General features: G+C 28.9%; 2 protein-coding genes and 1 long non-coding RNA gene across 3 annotated transcripts; all 3 read right to left on the reverse strand.

Moving 5' to 3' along the window:
* Nucleotides 1-78: 78 nt before the first annotated feature.
* LOC145962623 (LITAF domain-containing protein) lies at nt 79-2667 on the reverse strand. Its single transcript, XM_083083834.1, has 4 exons — nt 2417-2667; nt 1175-1295; nt 914-1070; nt 79-846 (listed from the first exon to the last, which is right to left on the reverse strand). The coding sequence occupies exons 2-4, from the start codon at nt 1293-1295 to the stop codon at nt 741-743; spliced, it is 384 nt and encodes a 127-aa protein (XP_082939960.1). The 5' UTR covers nt 2417-2667; the 3' UTR covers nt 79-740.
* A 763-nt stretch (nt 2668-3430) lies between these two features.
* Nucleotides 3431-4670, reverse strand: LOC145962624 (V-type proton ATPase subunit e 2). Its single transcript, XM_083083835.1, has 4 exons — nt 4416-4670; nt 4119-4166; nt 3945-4032; nt 3431-3877 (listed from the first exon to the last, which is right to left on the reverse strand). Exons 1-4 carry the CDS (start codon nt 4520-4522, stop codon nt 3857-3859), a joined length of 264 nt encoding a protein of 87 aa, XP_082939961.1. The 5' UTR covers nt 4523-4670; the 3' UTR covers nt 3431-3856.
* A 6800-nt stretch (nt 4671-11470) lies between these two features.
* On the reverse strand, nt 11471-13807 carry LOC145962968 (uncharacterized). Its single transcript, XR_014436040.1, has 3 exons — nt 13233-13807; nt 12803-12877; nt 11471-12521 (listed from the first exon to the last, which is right to left on the reverse strand). It is a non-coding gene; the product is annotated as an uncharacterized LOC145962968 (long non-coding RNA).
* Nucleotides 13808-18734: the final 4927 nt, after the last annotated feature.

Consider the following 18734-nt stretch of genomic DNA (forward strand, 5'->3'; position numbering starts at 1 on the left):
TATAATAATGTAAGCTTGATTATCAGGATTTTCACGAGAAATAGAACATGTCATTAATTACTCTATAGACTCTAATTACTCTATAGAAGTCTTTCATTATTTGAGAAGAAGGAGCTGCCTACTATGTATTGTTGCCTACCATTTTATAGCTTTCTTAATATTATACCACAAATTATTATGCTTCAGAAAAGATATATAACATAAATTCAAAATAAATCAATGTAAATCTTTCAAAATCAATGCTACACAAATCTTTGGTGCTTATTTATGCTATTAATGGAAGTAAATTAAAGATATAAATTTTTTCTTAATAAGGAAGCACACATTAATACTATATTTTCTTTTCATAACATAAATTTGCTTTGAAATGACATGCTTCTTATTATTCAAAATTTTGCATGCAATAATTCTATTAATGCAGAAGTGCTGTAAATATTTTTATAAAAATGTGTAAGATATATCAAATTATATGCAATAAGATCATTTTATAAATGTTAAACTGCATGTGCTGGACTGTAGGATATCTATAATTACTTAAATACTATACATTCTTCGTTTTAAAGATATAGTTGATTGGTATAAAGCTACATCCTATATAGTACTTCCTTGACTTAAAGAATTATTCCCAAAATGTAGAGATTCAATATCAAGCTTAACATATCTGTTGGAATTGTGGTCAATATTGTAAAGATATTCCAATATTCAAATGCAATTCGTGAATGCTAATGCAATCCACTTGCTTATCTCCTATGACGTCCCAGATACGCTTTACAATTTGGACAAGTGTGATGAACATCCATGCATTCATCGATGCAACAAGGAATCAAGCAGCAACCAAACCAACATCTAATATAAAAGAAAGAATAATTTTACACATTGCACAATATAAATCTACGTGTATTTTTATAATTACCCCAATAGCGCTATTACGATTCCTGAGATATAAGCGATCGTGCCAGGTTCTGTTCTTGTTGTTGTATCTATTTCAGCATGGCAATGTGGGCATATCATGTGGGTTGAGTGCGGCCCAACCGGAACTATAGTCGTAACTATAGTGGGTCCATTTGCATCTATAAAATAATATGTATATATATATATATATATATATATATATACTAATTAATAACATTAATATAAATACAAAATATCTATATATAATTTTTATTAAGCTTACAAGCTTGTGCTGGCGTAAATGGACTGGCTGGAGGAACTCCACCTACATTCTGGGAATAAGCAGGTGGTGCATATGGAGGTGGTTCATAAGGTGGCGGTGGTCCGTTTTTATGCATATCCATCTGTCAATAAAATATGTTATATGCAAATAATTACACTAATTTTCATTAGTTTTATTAATTCAGTAATCCATCTGTCAATAAAATATGTTATATGCAAATAATTACATTAATTTTCATTAGTTTTATTAATTCAGTAATATACAGAATATGTACTTATGTACTCAAATTCTGCCAAATGATGTCAATAAATATGTAAATTGGGAAAGTATTTCCAGTTTAATCTATCTGATATAAAAAATATGCAATTTTAAAAAGCTATTATATTAAAGACAAATTGAATAAATTGGAAATTTTTATATCAAGGTTATCATCTCTGATTTAGCTTAAAATTTGCATAGAACTTTCCTTCAGCTTATAATTAAGAATTATATTTTACAACTAGGCAAATTATCAATTTTATTTTATATATTCTACATTTATATTAAAAAATTGATGAGCTGATAATTATTCAGTTTTACCATACCTAAAAAATAAACATGAGCCTCATATATTCTCAAAAAACTTTATATATAATATATATATAATCCAACCTAATCCTACTTTTATTTATGTTGGTTTTGTAAATATTTTGGTAAAATCAGGAATAAATAAAGGAATTAGGTTTCTTCGAGGAGAGATGGAATTTTTCCTCGTTCACTCATTTATTCAATAAACGAAATAAACTAAACAGTACGTTAATAAAATTTGCTTAGTTTATTCAATAAAACATCTTTTTATTTTATTTTTAATTTTATCTATCATGACATCAGATGTGCCACGTAATTCTAAGAACAGAACAGTCATCGTAGTAATCTAATGCAGAACGATAACATTCATGACGATCAGTCATTATTTCACATCTAAGCTAATCTCAAGCAAGAGAGAAAGTCCAAGGAAATAGTCTCTCGCATTAGATGGACCCATATATGACGAAATAAACGATGCGTTTTGCGTCAAATGTTCTTCTTCCATGTATTTAATTAGCCTGCTGACCCGAAAAAGGGAATGGGTGTGAAATACAGGCCGAGCCGATTATGAAATTTGACCCGCATCTCGAATAACATCCCCGCCCTTATTATAGCACTATGGCTGCTTGACACTGCTTGTAATGCTCGTTATGTCACAATCACTTGTCTACTTACTTTCGTGGAACAATAGCAAATCGATTCTTCGATCAGTTATCACGCTCCCTAGATATTTCTAATCCTTGAGTAGACACTTGACACGTAACACTATAAAAAGTCGAATCACCCGCAGCTTTGCATAAACAACAGGAGAACCGTGGAACACACACAAGTGTACAAACACATAAGAGATTGTGCAAGACACTGCGAGATGTATCCAATTTCGCTGGTTTTCATATGCATAAGGTTAACGTTGGTTTATATTGATGGCATACCGCATGGCTCGTTTTCAAAGTATTAAACGTCATTTTCATGTCGCGTACTTTATTCCTCCATCTTTCCACGTATGACGTATAAATTAAGCAAGAGAAAATAAATTTGCTTGCTTAAATTTATACATTTGCCTTCTTTAAATTGTGTTAAGAATATATAATTAATATTATATTATAAAATTTACGGATGGAAGCTTTCTGGATTCCAAATTTACTTCTTAGAACAGAGCGTTTGATTGATTAATGAGGACAAGGAAATTTTTATTTTTATTATTCTGATCAATCAATTTATTTTAAAATCCTTATTATAATATACATCGAAGAGAGATTATTGTCATTTATGTAATGACTCAATCTTTTTGTATATTGTTATATTTAATAATTCAAAGTTTAACTACTTTTTAATTTTGAAACAGCTTCCAATAATTATTACAAATAAATTTTTCCGTTTAAAATAATTAAGCACGATGATCATTACAATTATTTACGTGCAAACGTATAAAAAACAGGCAGATTGGAAACACTTGCTATGTTGTTCAAATCAGCTCCGATCTTTTAATATGTTCTAAGGTAGAATGTGCTATATCAAATGCGAAAGTATAAAAGAGAAATGATGCTATTTGCAAATTTATAATTTATGTATATTGCAAATACAGAAATTTATTAATAGATTATTTTTGTTACATAATAATATAATGCAAAAAGTTTTCTTTAATCTATTTAATATACGACAAGAGAATGGGACGATAACGAGATAATATAAGAATATATAAAAGACAGCAGTTGCTAATGTATTTTAACTTTTTTCTTTCACAATTATATACAGCGTAATAGGATACTTATAATGATATATATAAGTTTTTAAATTAGATTAAATAATATTAACATACACATATACATTATTATAGTATACATATATATATATAGTTGGATATAAATCCAGATAACTACAATCATTAAAATTGTTACACATTTCTAAATAACAATGATGGATATACTTTATACAAAAATTAAATTCTCAATAACCAAATTATAATCGAACATCAATAAAGATTCCATTTGGACAAATCATAATGTATTATGCATATTGTTTTTGTTTGCAACTATACATCTTTCTTAAAAGCAACAGATGTCAGAGAATTGGATATATATATTTAAAAAGCAAGTTTCTACTGTGAAATGTTCATTAGTTGGTAATAAGATTACCCTGTAACAATAAAATATTCTTTAACATGTGTACATTAACTCAGAAATTTAATTATAAAAGGACTTACCCATTCCCGAGCCATAACTAATATTGTTACATTATCTAATTTTGGCCCAATCAATGGATTCATTTGTGCCATGTAGCAACATAGCCAACTGTATCAAAAGTTTTATTTAAGGTTATTATATTAACGTATTAATTACATACGACACATCAAAAAATATCAAAAAAATATACTTACAACAACCAACATGTAAAGCCTGTCAATATTAACAGAACCTGAAGTACCCTGGAAGTATATATTAATAAATTTATAATTTAATTAAAATATATGTATGATATTTTAGTGAACATTGATTTATCTAAAGAATACTGTAACATTTCCTCAAAACGGTTATCGTTTCAAGATATACTCATTTTACTGTTAGATTATAAGATGTGATTCTTTATATGAGAAATATAAGAAATAAATATTCGTCGATTTTATGTATAAATAAAAATCATAACAAAGAAAAAGTAAATAATAAAGTCTATTTACCCACGATTTGGTCCCTTGGGAACGAAAAGTGGTAAAGCTACACCTAGAAATATTACGGCGCCCCAGAGTATCGTAAAAATTAGTACAGGAATTGCAGATGCGCCCATTTTATTTTTTACTTTTATGGAATTATTGTTCTTTTTTCGCAAGCAAACTCGAAATTCGAGGAATCTATCACGTACGAATCGGTTGGAGCTGTCAGAAACTGGGAGGATCACATGAGAGAATCTTCGTATTGTTCACGTGATACATCGATTAAACCATAGACGTGTAGAAATTTATAGATGGAGAAGTAAAAACAAGAACTGTGTTTTTATTGACGCCATAATTTCGGAAGCACTTCCTGACCAATCGGGACAAAGAAATCTTTACTTTGATTGGTCAATCAAATACTTAGGGCTCCGCTACATGGCCGCATTCAGCGGTCTCAACTGCTAAGTAGCAATCGAACGTGATTGGTTTATACTTTCAGATCCGACCAATCAGCGTCGAATTACATCGGAAAATCTAGTAATGTTGCTCAACTGTTGAATCTGCTGAATGCGGCCAATGAGTCGTAAGTTGTAAGTCGTGAACGAATTAACCAATGAGGGTGCAGTCCCATGGAGCGTATCGCGCGTATTGAAAATCTGATCAATCGAAACGAAACTTTCGCGAATCAAAAACAGCGGAACGTCTGCGATTGGTCAGATTTTCAATACGCGCAATCCGCGATACGCGCGATACGCTCCATGGGACTGCACCCTCATAGTCGATTATTTCAAAAATAATCAACCATAATTGGTCAAAATACTCTGCGCTCCAAATATGGCAAAAGATCGTACAATATCGCAATGTAATTAATCCTAAGCAATCTCTAGATTATTAATATTACAATGCGCCCAAAATATCGCAAAATATCGTAAAATATCGCGAAATATCGTAAAATATCGCATTGTATTTAAACTTATACTATCCCTAGATAATTAATATTACACTGTGTTCCCAAATATCGCAAAATATAGCAACAAATTAAATCTAAACTACCCTTAGGTAAAGAATAATTTGCTGCGCCCAAAATATCGAAAAATATCGTAAAATATCGCAATGCTAGAAATCCTAAACTATCCCTAGATAATTAATATTACCCTGCGCCTCAAAATATCGCAAAGTATCGCAATAAATTAAACCTAAACTACCCCTTGATACGGAATAATACTCCGCGCTACAAATATCGCAAGATATCCCCTGGCAAAAATGAGACGTTTGTTTGGCGTTTACATGAACGTTTGTGGAAGTTCGTCGAGAGTTTAAAAACGATTAGTAAAGAGTTTGTAGAACAAAAATTGCAACACTTTAGCGTTTAAAAGACGTTTGTACGTTATAGCGTAATCGTAAACGTAATCGTAATCGTAAACTTTGAAAAGTCTGAGTAAACTCTGTACACGAAGATGTATCAACGTTTACTGAACGTACTCTGAAAAATGTTACCTTAGCATTGCAAAACTTTCATATAACATTATATAAAGAGTTTGTAGAACAAAAATTGCAACACTGCAGCGTTTGATAAGCATTCAAAACCCAACAGCGTTATGTAAGTGCTCTTACAAAGTTTGAAAAGCATATAAACTCTCAGAAAACCCTCACTCAACGGTTGTTAACGCTTTATAAAGTTTCTTATTTTCGCCAGGGTCGTAAAATATCGCATTGTATTTAAACTTATACTATCCCTAAATAATTAACATTACACTGTGTTTCCAAATATCGCAAAATACCGCAATATAAATAAACCTAAACTACCAATAGATACAGAATATTACTCTACGTCCGTAAATATCGCAAAATATCGTAAAATGTCGCATTGTATTTAATCTTATACTGTCCCTAGATAATTAATATTACACTGTGCCGCAAAATATCGCAATATAAATAAACTTAAACTATCCCTATAGATACAGAGTAATACTCTGCACTCCAATTATCGCACGATATCATAAAATATTATTTGGTCTGCGAATATGTTGGATATATTTGCGATAGACTATGGGAAATATATTTTTCCAAGAAAATGATTGGTTTTTTGCTAACAAATTATAAAATATTAATAGCAGAAATGGAGCGATTGAATATTTCGATAAAGAAGTCGAGGAGCAATTATTCTACCAAAAAGTCAAGAGGAAAAGTTGATTATTTTCTTACAGATATAGTTTTAAACAATAGAGCTGATATATTATGTTTAAATGTTCGCACCATCAACCTTTCAGCACAATTTCTGGTTTTATTCCGTGCTATGTACACGAAATGCCAGTGTTAAATTTTTAATATAAACGAATTTTATAGTCCTCTCTCTCTCTCTCTCTCTCTCTCTCTCTCTCTCTCTCTATATATATATATATATATATATATATATATATATATATATATATATACACATAAAAACATAAATGTTTTGTGGTCACGGTAAATCTTGTAAAATCATCGATCTTTAATAGTATCTCGTCAGTGGATATGCTTTCGAATGTTCCACTTTATAGCAAATTTTTTATATTATTTTATTATAGTTTTCATAACATCAAAATATTTAATGCTTGATGCTTTATATATTATAATACAATGTGCTAAATTATAAAGTGTAACATAATTATATAAAGTATTACTACGCATTTTTATCCAATGTATCTTCTTCTTCAAATCTTTGCAGTGTTGTAATCTGTCGCATTCCCAAGACCATAGGGACTCGTGCTTCTTCCTTCTCTCTCTCTCTCTCTCTTCATGCTTTTATCATTCTTTTACTTTCATCTTATTCAAAAAATGTAATAATTACTAATTAACTATTATAATATAATATATTATAATATAATTATTATATTCATAATTAATAATTATTAATATAATAATTATAATTACGGGGTATCTCTCTTAGTCTGACTCTTTTTCTTTGACCTATCCGGCATGGGTGACCCTACCAATAATTAAGGTCGGTGTTCATATAGTCTTATATTTAAGATTGTTTTAAGTAAAATTTAGAAAATGTTTATTATTTCATTGAGATTGAACAGAATTTTAAGATGCGAAGACCATATTTAAGATGATTAAATATAAAAACAGATTATATAAATACCGGCCTATGTTACCGCCCCTGGCAAAAATGAGACGTTTGTTTGGCGTTTACATGAACGTTTGTGGAAGTTCGTCGAGAGTTTAAAAACGATTAGTAAAGAGTTTGTAGAACAAAAATTGCAACACTGCAGCGTTTAAAAAACGTTTGTACGTTATAGCGTAAACGTAAACGTTTGAAAAGTCTGAGTAAACTCTGTACACGAAGATGTATCAACGTTTACTGAACGTACTCTGAAAAATGTTACCTCAGCATTGCAAAACTTTCATGTAACATTATATAAAGAGTTTGTAGAACAAAAATTGCAACACTGCAGCGTTTGATAAGCATTCAAAACCCAACAGCGTTATGTAAGTGCTCTTACAAAGTTTGAAAAGCATATAAACTCTCAGAAAACTCTCACAACGGTTGTTAACGCTTTATAAAGTTTCTTATTTTCGCCAGGGGCCGGCATAGCTCTCCGGATCATTAGAGTACTCAAACCTCCTCACCCGGCAAATGCCTTCGTTAAGGTGGAGATACCATCGAGGAGGTAAAATTTTTTTATTTTATTTTCTTTTAATAGTGTAGGTTTTTCAAATTTTCCAAATAGAAAATATAATACATAGAATTTATAAAAAATATATATGTATATTATATAATTATAAAATATTATAATGTATAATTACATAGCTTGCAGTCATATAAAAATATATTACAAAATATACATTATAATTATAATACAATTTATAAATACATAAAATTTTCCGTTGAAAATATATAGTATATAATACATAATTATAACAATAATAAAAAATACATTATATATAAAACATAAAATAATACATAACAAATTGTTATATAGAATATGTACATAGCATATTTTATTATATTACACGAAAATATCAGAAATGCGTACAATTTATTAGAAATTTTTAGATTGGCGTAGCGCTGATAATCTATCGCAACCAAAAGAATCATTAATAAATTTATCGATTATGTCTTTCAATAAGAAAAAGTACCCGGAATTTTAATGCATTTTGTAAGGTTTTCTAAAAGAAATGTTCGATGACGCGAAAAGATAAGTAAAGCATCGATGTTACCCAATGATTAAATCAGAAAAAAAATCGCGGTTTAAATTTCGCGAATGTATATGATGAATAAAAAAAATTGATAAAAATAGTAATATTTAATTACAATACACATAATTTCTATAATCGGAATACAACGTGCGCACACGCAATATAATTATTATCATTTCATGTGACAATAAAAATATTGCAACATTAGAGGCGCATTTCATATAATTTGTAAATAATATACGTAAGGAATTAAACGCGGATGCAGAATCTATAATACTCGATTTCTCTCCAAATATACAATTTCATGTAAATTTCGCGATCAAAAGTATATAAAAATATATATCTTGTTTCGCGGACAATTGCAAATAGGCTAAATTTTAATGTTCCTTAAAATAATCGTTATCGCCACGTTCAATGAAGGATAACTGGCCCAACGATTAAACCAAATCAAAATCCCTCTGCCGAGTGATACGCTGGTTAATATCTAACAGAGAGAAGAACGATCTTAAAAGTGGAAAGCGACCTCAATTTGTCTTATTTCTTCTATTTCGGATCCCGCGGAATCGATCCACAAAGGAAAGTTAAGTGATTCATTGAACGTCAGAAGTCCCGCTACAGGAAGGAACGAATCCCCGATCTTCCTGATTGCTCCCAATAACAGTGATTTCGGCAGCGAATTAACGACTGTTACCCTTATTATCATTTTCAATATATGAGATTAAACTTCGCGTGAAAAAAAACATGTTCTTCCATTGTAAGAAATATCTTTTTTTACTAAAAAAATGACTGGATATAATGATTTTTATATACATGTTACAATCGAGTATATTTAGGAAAAATGAAATACATGCGCTTTTATCGTTGCTCGGTTAAATGTATGAATAATAATAACTTTAGGGTACCAAATGTGCTCGAGACAAATCAAATCCGATAACAGCGAGATTTAAAAAAAAATTCAATTTGAATATTTAGCAACATCAAATGGAAGATTATCAAGAAATTAATTTTTCTGTTGCATTTAACACTTAACACGTGACAATAATTTACAGTACCTTACTGATATCAGAGTACCCATTCGATTTGTCTCGAACTTTTTAATTACTCACACATTTTATATTATATCATGCATCATCCTAATATATTATTAAGAATAATACAAAAAAAGGGTTTTTGCAAATACATCACAATTTGCGCACATGTATTTTATTATATATACATATACACTCGTCTTATCTAAAATAAATGTAATATACTGAGATAGTGGAACGTCCAGTGCCTGCAAATGGTTTCTTAAAAGAAACCAAAAATAAAATTAATTCAAAATTAATTAATAAAATATACTTGTTTGTAACCATAATTTTTCAAATAATAAAAATTTTGCACAAAAAAGTTTGCGCAAAAACTTATTAAATTAAATTTATATTTGAAAAAGTGAATTTTATCTATTATATCCATTTATGAACTATTATTAAATATTTTCATTATTAAAATAATATTGATATTAATGGAAGAACATTTTTAATAAAAAAAAAGAAAATATATCTTCTCTCAAAGTATACTTAATGAATTTTGTATTTTATATTTAATAAAATCGATTTCAAATGTACGGTGATCGTCGTTAAATCACTGCCAAAAACATTGTTTTCAGGAACCGCCAAGAAAACCTGGGTTTAATTCCTACTCTGTAATGGAAACTTCCAATTTTCAATGAGGCACCGAACTAAGCATTGCGGATAGAGCCCACAAAAACCGACGAGAAATAACTCTCCGCAATGAAGATCGTTTCGACTCTCCGCCAGTACAAACCGCATTTGCTAGCGTCCACCTGACATGAGGGACAGCGATAAGGCTTCTTCGCCAAGATAGCGATCACGTCCAAAAACGTGAAAAGAACGCAATTGTTTGCAATATAATTTATTATAAAATCGTAAATCAATAAATCGTAAATCAATAAATATTTAACGCGATTCGAAATTTTCGAAATACATTTAATTAAAAACGATAATCAAAGAAAATTATTTTGTTTTACAGATTTTAATTTCCGCGTGATCGATAATGTTCAATATTTCGCAATATTTTATTTTCGAATATACTTACGTTTCTATAATATTAAAAGCGCGACAAATTTTACGAGTAAAAAGCTAATATCTAATTATTGGGTTAACATCGTGTTTTTCTTGATTCACTTTTATTTAATAATCTTTATATTATGTAAAAGAGTTTTTTTACGGTATTTGCGCGAGTTTCTCGAATTTATTAATAATCTTTTAATATAAAAAAATAAGCTATCCAAATATTTGAATAATTTTGCAATAAAAATATTGAAATAAAATATATCAAATGTGTTAATTAAACAAATTTTGTTATTGTACGTATTCATCTAATTTCGTGTAATGTACAATAGATTTCTTTTACATTATTACAACTAGATTATAATTTATATACAATTGCAAAGAAAATTATTAAAAATAAAAAATAATATAATTACAATTTATAGATATAATTACAATGTTAGATACAATTTAATAATTGATGCTATTAGTATCAATATTCTCAACACAAGAAAATTGCAAAATTTTTATTATTTGAAATGATTAATCAATGATAATCAATGTATATGGATTCAAATAAGTTAGAAAAAAAAATTATTTAGATTGAATTACTTTTTTCTGTCAATATTTTATCGAATCAATATTATCATATTAGATACTAATAACATTCACATTCGAATTTAAAATTGTATAATTTTCAAGAAAATACAATTTTTAAGTGATAAAATATTAATACAATTTACAAAAAATAAAATATTAAATTTAATACATGTTATACGTATAATAAAATGCAACTTAAATGTGTACATTATGTATTTAAGTTACATTTTTTACATTTTCCATACATTAATTTTTTATTTTTATTTATAGTTTTTTTTATAATTAATTTCAATTCTTTATATATAATTTATTTAATTTTACATAAAATAAATTATATATATGAAAATACTCCTAAAAATAACATATTTTTATGGTTTTTTTCCTGAAAATAAATTTAATTTTTATATGCCCTAATAGCCCTAACAAACCTAACAGTCCTAACAGACTTAATAGCCCTAACAAGCCTAATACAGACCCCTAAAAATAACATATTTTTATGTTTTTTTTTCTTGAAAATAAATTTAACTTTTATATGCCCTAATAGCCCTAACAAACCTAACAGTCCTAACAGCCCTAACAGACTTAATAGCCTTAACAGACCTAATAAAGACCTAACAGCCCTAACCGCCCTACTTGCTGGCTTACACCAGCAGAAATTCACGATAAGGTGAAATTTGGGGAACCCTAATTAGAAATCCGCGATAATGAGAAATTTAAGGAGCCCTAACCGGAAATTCGCGATAAAATTTAGGAAGCCTTAGCCGCGCAACACATCTTTTGGCCATTATTGCCAATATTGATATGTATTTTTCAAGCCAGTTATCTCTTCTTCTGGCCATATTCATTTTGACGACTAATAATTTGTTTACGATCGTACGATATTACGATCGTATTTTAACGTACGCCATTAAGTCGTCAGAAATCGCAAAATATAAATTATCATGCATATATAAAATATAATTAGCATGCATTTTAACTCTCCGTCGTCGGGTTGCTTATAAATATCTTTATCTTTTAGATTAAATATTTAGAAATTAAAAATCTATTTTTAAAAAGGCCGTTTTATAAAGGCCGATATATATAATGGAAATAAATATTTCATGTACCTCTATATCTATTGTTATTTTAAAAATATTTTTTCTTTTACTTTAATTTTTACACGCGTATTATCCCGCCAACCGAGAGTTAGAAGCAACGGACTTTTTCATGCATTTACAAATCCTTTGCTTCAAAATAAAAGGTTGTTACTTACCGGCACTGATGCGCAACAGCGGAGTTAATATTGAAGCTACGTTGTCTGTAACATACAAATATAAAATGCAAATTATATAAATGTTCAAAATAATTAATATTTTAAGAAATTATTATTGGACTCATTGAATTTTATATCCGATGCACGCAATTATAAATAAATATATAAATATGAAATAATTTTATAAGTAATTAATTTTTTTAAGTAGAAACTTTTATATAGAAAAAATTATAAAAATTTTCCCAATTTTTTCATGTTTAAATCATTCATATAAATCAAATTAATTTATTTATTTATATAAAATTAATATAAATAATAATACTCACCATCAGGTTGCTCCGCCGGTGCAAGATGCCTTTCCTAGGCCTGCTCCTCCTCTCAGATCATCTGGGTTGTTGCATCTATAACATACATATAGAAAATCCAAATTATAATAATGTCCAAAAAATTAATATTTCAAAAAATTATTATTTGTATATATTGAATTTTATATTCGATCCATATAATAATAAGCAGATTAATAAAATAATTATATAAATTTTAGAAAAAGACCACATTATTAATAATTCTTTAATAATTTTATAAAAGCTTATACCTTTACAAGATTAAAGCTTTTATTTAAAAACCTTTTCTTCAATTCTCTCTTATTTAAATCATATAAATAAAAAATCAAATTACGCGATTAATTGTTTAATTGAAATTATAATACATATATTTACTATTTAATATATAATTACAAATAAATAAATTACTTACCAGAAGGTTGCACTGCCGGAGCCCGATGCCTCTCCTAGGCCTCCTCCTCCTCTCAGTCTTGGACGCGCGATACTTTACGGCACTCCCGCACTCACGAGCGATATTTTTATCGCTATTTTCGCACTTTTACGCGCGATACTGGACGGTTTCCGCACTATTTCGATACGATAAAAAATTTTCTATTTGGTCGCGCGATGTATATACTTAATATGCATATACTTTGAACGGCACTCCCGGTTTCGGTACGAGCGAAAATCCGATTTCATTTACGAAGAATCAGCTTCGAGCCAACAGGTCAGGAATGCAACGATACAACGAGCAAAGACTAAGCCCAAACCAGAAAGAAGACGAAACGATTGACGGAAATAGAGGAAAATGAAGTTCACCAACTCTTTTTCGCGCATAATTATCCTATCTCGTACCGAACCTGGACCCGCTAAGCACGATTTCAGGTGCTTCGCCCGGAACACGAAGTTTCCCGCAATGCAGGATATGGCTACACCAGGCTGGTAGACGGCAAAAGAAGAGGATACCCACATTTTTTAAATGCTAACATTCAGCAATTTAGAAAATGGGGAGGCAACCCCTTTTACCGAGCGAAAATCGTGCCTAGGGGAATCCACTCGACTCCTCGACAGGGTTAACACACGCAATGCGTGTGGCTGTAGACGAGCAAAGAGAAGGAACCCATTGACGACCATTCCGAGCAATCGATCGAGTTCTAATTAATTCGGGCCGAATCACTTGACGAAGTACGAAGCACGAGTGTACGTTGCATAGCAACGTGTGCAAACTCGAAATCCTAGTTATTTGGCATCGGAAGTAGAGACTCGTGACAATAATGAAATTGGGATTTTTATACGAAAAGTCCAACGCGGAAGCGCGAAAACGCGATGACGCGAGAATACTATAACGCGAAAACGCGGTAACGAAGCGCTTGCCGTCCGCGGCACGTTGACGGCACCGACGACGCGAAAGGGTACTTAGCTTCCTATTCAGGCACCTTAAGATTTATCATAAATAGAAAAATTTAAGATAAACCTCAAGGCACCATCCAAGTACTAAGCCCTCCCACCGCGACAAGGTGTACCCCATGGGAGGGTTATATTATATATAATTTTATATATAATATAATACATAATTTGAAATTTATTTTGTAATATAGTACATAAATTTAAATTCGCAAATATAAACGATAAATAAAAATATAAAAGATAAAAGAGAATCTATTATATACAGCAATGTTCAAAATAATTGACTTTAAAACTAATTATTGCGCGCAATTAATTTTTACTTTTAAATAGATATATTTCAATGTTATAAATCGCGTAATTACAAAATAATTTATATTTCTTAGATATAAACTTTTAAAAATATGATAAATAAAAAAATTTCTATTTTTTTATACATGAAATATTTAAATAAATATATTAATATGAAATGTTTTATAAAATATAAGAAGTATCTGAAAATATTAATTAATAAACAATTTTATAAATGTTTTAATTATTTTAAAATAAAATGGAATATTTTTTATAAGTATATGTATTATATATGTTACAATTTAAAATCACTATTGAATCACTATCAAAGAAATAAAACGAAATGAGAAATATGTATATTTTAAATATATATACTATTGATAAATAATTTATATATTGTTGCGTCCGCGGAACGATATATGTATATCGAATCAAGCGACCAATGGATCGGTACACGTTAACGCTCGCGCACTCGTAAATAATAACGCGATTTAAGGTACACAAGAACTTTAATAAACCAATAACTTTAATGAACGAGTAACATACTAGAATTCAGAATAATCGTAAAACGGATCACAGATAGACGCGCGTCCGCACAGCTTGACAGCTGGGCTCAGACTCTCTGACAGTCGTTGTTTAACATTTTGACAACGCGCGCGGAAATGATCTTTTTCCGTTGACGTACTTCCGCCGAAAGAATTCAACGGGTGGCGAATACATCCAGGGGGGAGGGACGGGGGGACGCAACAATATAATAAATAATGAATGTGATAAATAATTTATGTTAATTTCATCACTACTTCACTGCTCAAGAGCCATCGAGCGAATGATCGTAAGTCAAGAACATTACCGCGGTACTGTTTATATCGCCAGGGTCGACTATGTAAAGAAAGAATTTGATAATATATGAAACGTCACTACTTTATTGCTCAAGGTTACTGTGCGAATGATCGTAAGTCAAAAACATTACCGCGGTTTATATCGCCAAAGTCAACTTATACTACGTTATTATTATAATTAATCGTTGAAATATTCTATGAGTGATTGCCGATTAAGAAAATTTAAAGCATTGGTCGAAATTTATTTAATTCTTAATAGATATCGTTGGAGAAATTATTATAAGAAGTATCAATAATCGAAAGATCATAACAAAATTAATTCTTTTATCCCTTTTTATGTATCCCCTGTTTCAATTTTTATTCGCAGTAATTAATGATTGCGATTCGATTTATCGTTGCGATATACAGTTTCATGTCGTTTATCATAAGTAAATTAATATTTAATTATTAATAATTATATCAAATTATGTTTCGATACTATCGTAATCGTGTTTAGAAAAAAAAATTCGACAATATGTGAAGCGTTTCGCACCACTACTTTATTGTTCGAGTGTCACCGTGCGAATGGTAAAGCTGTAACATATTAATAATAGCGCGCTACTGTTTATATTGCCAAAGTCGAACACCGTGTTATTGATAATTCAATTCCGAAATATTTTACGTACTACGATTTACATGTATATATGCGTGGAATAAATTAAATTATACGAGTATTTTAAAGTATAAATTATTTATAAACGATTAATATATCTCACAAAACTAACTATATGACTTTATCATTCGATTATTTTGTCACGCGTTCTCAATTTGAATTGTATTTAGATTATAATAGTTAGAAAGTTGAGTGAGTGAGAGAGAGAGAGAGAGAGAGAGAAAGAGAAGAGAGAGAGAGATAAAACATCGAATACACTTAATTTTTAAGTATCGTTAAAGAAATAATTATTCTTATAAAGGTCACAATAAAATGATAATTTATAATTTTAATTCTTGTCGCATACTTTTATTTTTTAACCAATACGTCAAAAATTAAATACAAATATAATCAATTAATACTCTTATAGATCTATTTTGTATAAAACCCAAAATAATTTATTTTGTAAAACTAATTATTACACGCAATCAATTGTTTGATCTTTTATCTCTGATATTAATACTTTAAATGTAAAAATTGCAAAAAAATATTTTTTTTTATAAATTTTTGAAAAATATAATTATAAAGAGAGTATGTTAATTTTCATATATGAAATATTTAAATAATTATATTATTTTAAACATATTTTATAAAATATTAAAATATTTATACATAAAAGTATTAATTAATAACAAAAATATTATAAATGCTTTATTATAGATACTTTACATGTGTTAAAATAAAACCTGGAATATTTTATACATGCATTATATTACCTGATTTTTAGAGCGAATTATATATATCATTTAGAAAATGAAAAAATAATAAGCAATATAGCTACTTTGAAAATAATACATATAAATAATACATAATTTTTATAAATTACTCACCGCATACCTCTCTGACTGCTTCAGGCTCTTTCACTGCTCTCTGAGTGTCCGATACTTTTCCAGATGTCCTTCTTTTTTCTTCTTCATCCTTTGCTGTTTCCTCATAGCACTCATATTCACTCGCGAACAATCAATTAATTATATTTAGTCATATACTATAGAAACGATCGCGAGACATTTTGCACGGCACTCCCGATCGCGGAATAATTACGAGAGACGCACTTTAATATATCGTATAAAGGATAGAGAAGTACGATTCGCTCGACGTTTTTATGAGATCAAATTAAATACTAATTCGTTACAAATGTTGTTTTCATTATTAAAATATATATGCAGTACATGTATATAATACGAATTATAGGATCGAAAGTTTAATATAATTGAAAATTATGATACAATAATCGTTTAATTAATAATTAATTTATGAATATACGACGTATTTCGCACTACTATCTTTATTGCTCGAGTGTCGCCTTGTGAATGATACCAAGAGCGTATGACTAGCGCGCTATTGTTTACATCGTCAATGCCGAACACCGTGTTATTGTCCGTTCGTCATATCGAAATATATTGTATTATATTATATTTTATATTGTAATATAATATAATATAAATATGTTAAAATACGTAAAATATTTCGATAACGAACAGACAATAATACCGACCTTGGCGTAAACAATACATATTTATATTATATTATACTATAATATATTATATTATATTATATTATATTATATTATATTATATTTTACGTATTTTAATACCGCAAATAATTTGTCGATATTGATCGCGATCGCGTCTAGAAAAGGATTTAACGGAGCGTCTTGTATACTACTACTTTACTCTTTGAGTGTCGTCGCGCGAATGATAATAGAGCGAAAAAATTAGTCGGAGAGACTGTGTTATTATTATTTTTTTATCGAAACATTTTTCAAGACTATGGCATATAAACATTAGAGCGCTATTGTTTACGCCGTCAAGGTCGGTGTTATTGTCTGTTCGTCATCGAAATATTTTACGTACTTTAACATATACACACACACACACACACACACACACACACACACACAGATATATATATACACATGTGGAATATATTAAAGTATATAGAAGTATTTTAGATTATATAGATTTTTTAATTATATGATTATTTATTAAAAGATTGTATGATGTATCATGGAGCCTTACAATATGTTAATTGTTTAGATCCACGATTCAATTATTTTACTGTGCGTCCTCATAATCCGAATTATATTTCAATAATTGAAAAATAAAACAATAAAACGTCGCAGACATATTATATTCGACTCTAAATATCTATAAATATCTGTAAATATTAAAGAAATAATTTCTGCTCGTAAAAATCGATTTCATATCGAAATAATAATTTATTATTTTAGATTTCTGTTACTATATATATATATATATATGATTCTTATTATAATTGATTAAATGAAATTGAATAAATTACGAAATATGCGATTCGAGAATTTTCGTCACGATATGTAATAGATATTAATTATGTATTATTTATAAAAGTTAATTAATCATATTGTTATATATATAATAAATAATTTTCCGATGTTAATCGCAATCGTATCTAGAGAAGAAATTTAACGGCGTATCACTATATTACTCGTTAGAAAATATTAGAGAATAACATATGAAATTATATAAATTGTTTCACAATCGACATGCAGATATTACAATGCTATCTGTATCTCATTTATATAATTTCATATGTTATTGTCTAATATTTTCTCTAATGTGTAATATTAATGTCATGTTGAAGAGATTAAAAAGATTAAAAAGATGACCAAAACGTTCATGTTTATTGCATGTATTGTGATGAATAATTTGAAATATACTAATAATTAAAT

The sequence above is a fragment of the Camponotus vicinus genome, unplaced genomic scaffold (genome assembly GCF_025532165.1).
Source record: "Camponotus vicinus isolate PSW18456_S1 unplaced genomic scaffold, iyCamVici1.0 SCAF_12, whole genome shotgun sequence".
NCBI lineage: Eukaryota > Metazoa > Arthropoda > Insecta > Hymenoptera > Formicidae > Camponotus > Camponotus vicinus.

Excerpts from the sequence above, each read along its gene's own strand:
- LOC145962624 (XM_083083835.1), bottom strand. The coding sequence starts at position 4,522 with ATGGGCGCATCTGCAATTCCTGTACTAATTTTTACGATACTCTGGGGC. Across the intron at positions 4,167-4,415 it reads CCCAAGGGACCAAATCGTGG|GGTACTTCAGGTTCTGTTAA; the intron begins GTAAATAGACTT and ends ATATACTTCCAG. Across the intron at positions 3,878-3,944 it reads TAGTTATGGCTCGGGAATGG|GGTAATCTTATTACCAACTA; the intron begins GTAAGTCCTTTT and ends TTATTGTTACAG.
- LOC145962623 (XM_083083834.1), bottom strand. The coding sequence starts at position 1,295 with ATGGATATGCATAAAAACGGACCACCGCCACCTTATGAACCACCTCCA. Across the intron at positions 1,071-1,174 it reads ATTTACGCCAGCACAAGCTT|ATGCAAATGGACCCACTATA; the intron begins GTAAGCTTAATA and ends ATTATTTTATAG. Across the intron at positions 847-913 it reads ATCGTAATAGCGCTATTGGG|ATGTTGGTTTGGTTGCTGCT; the intron begins GTAATTATAAAA and ends CTTTTATATTAG.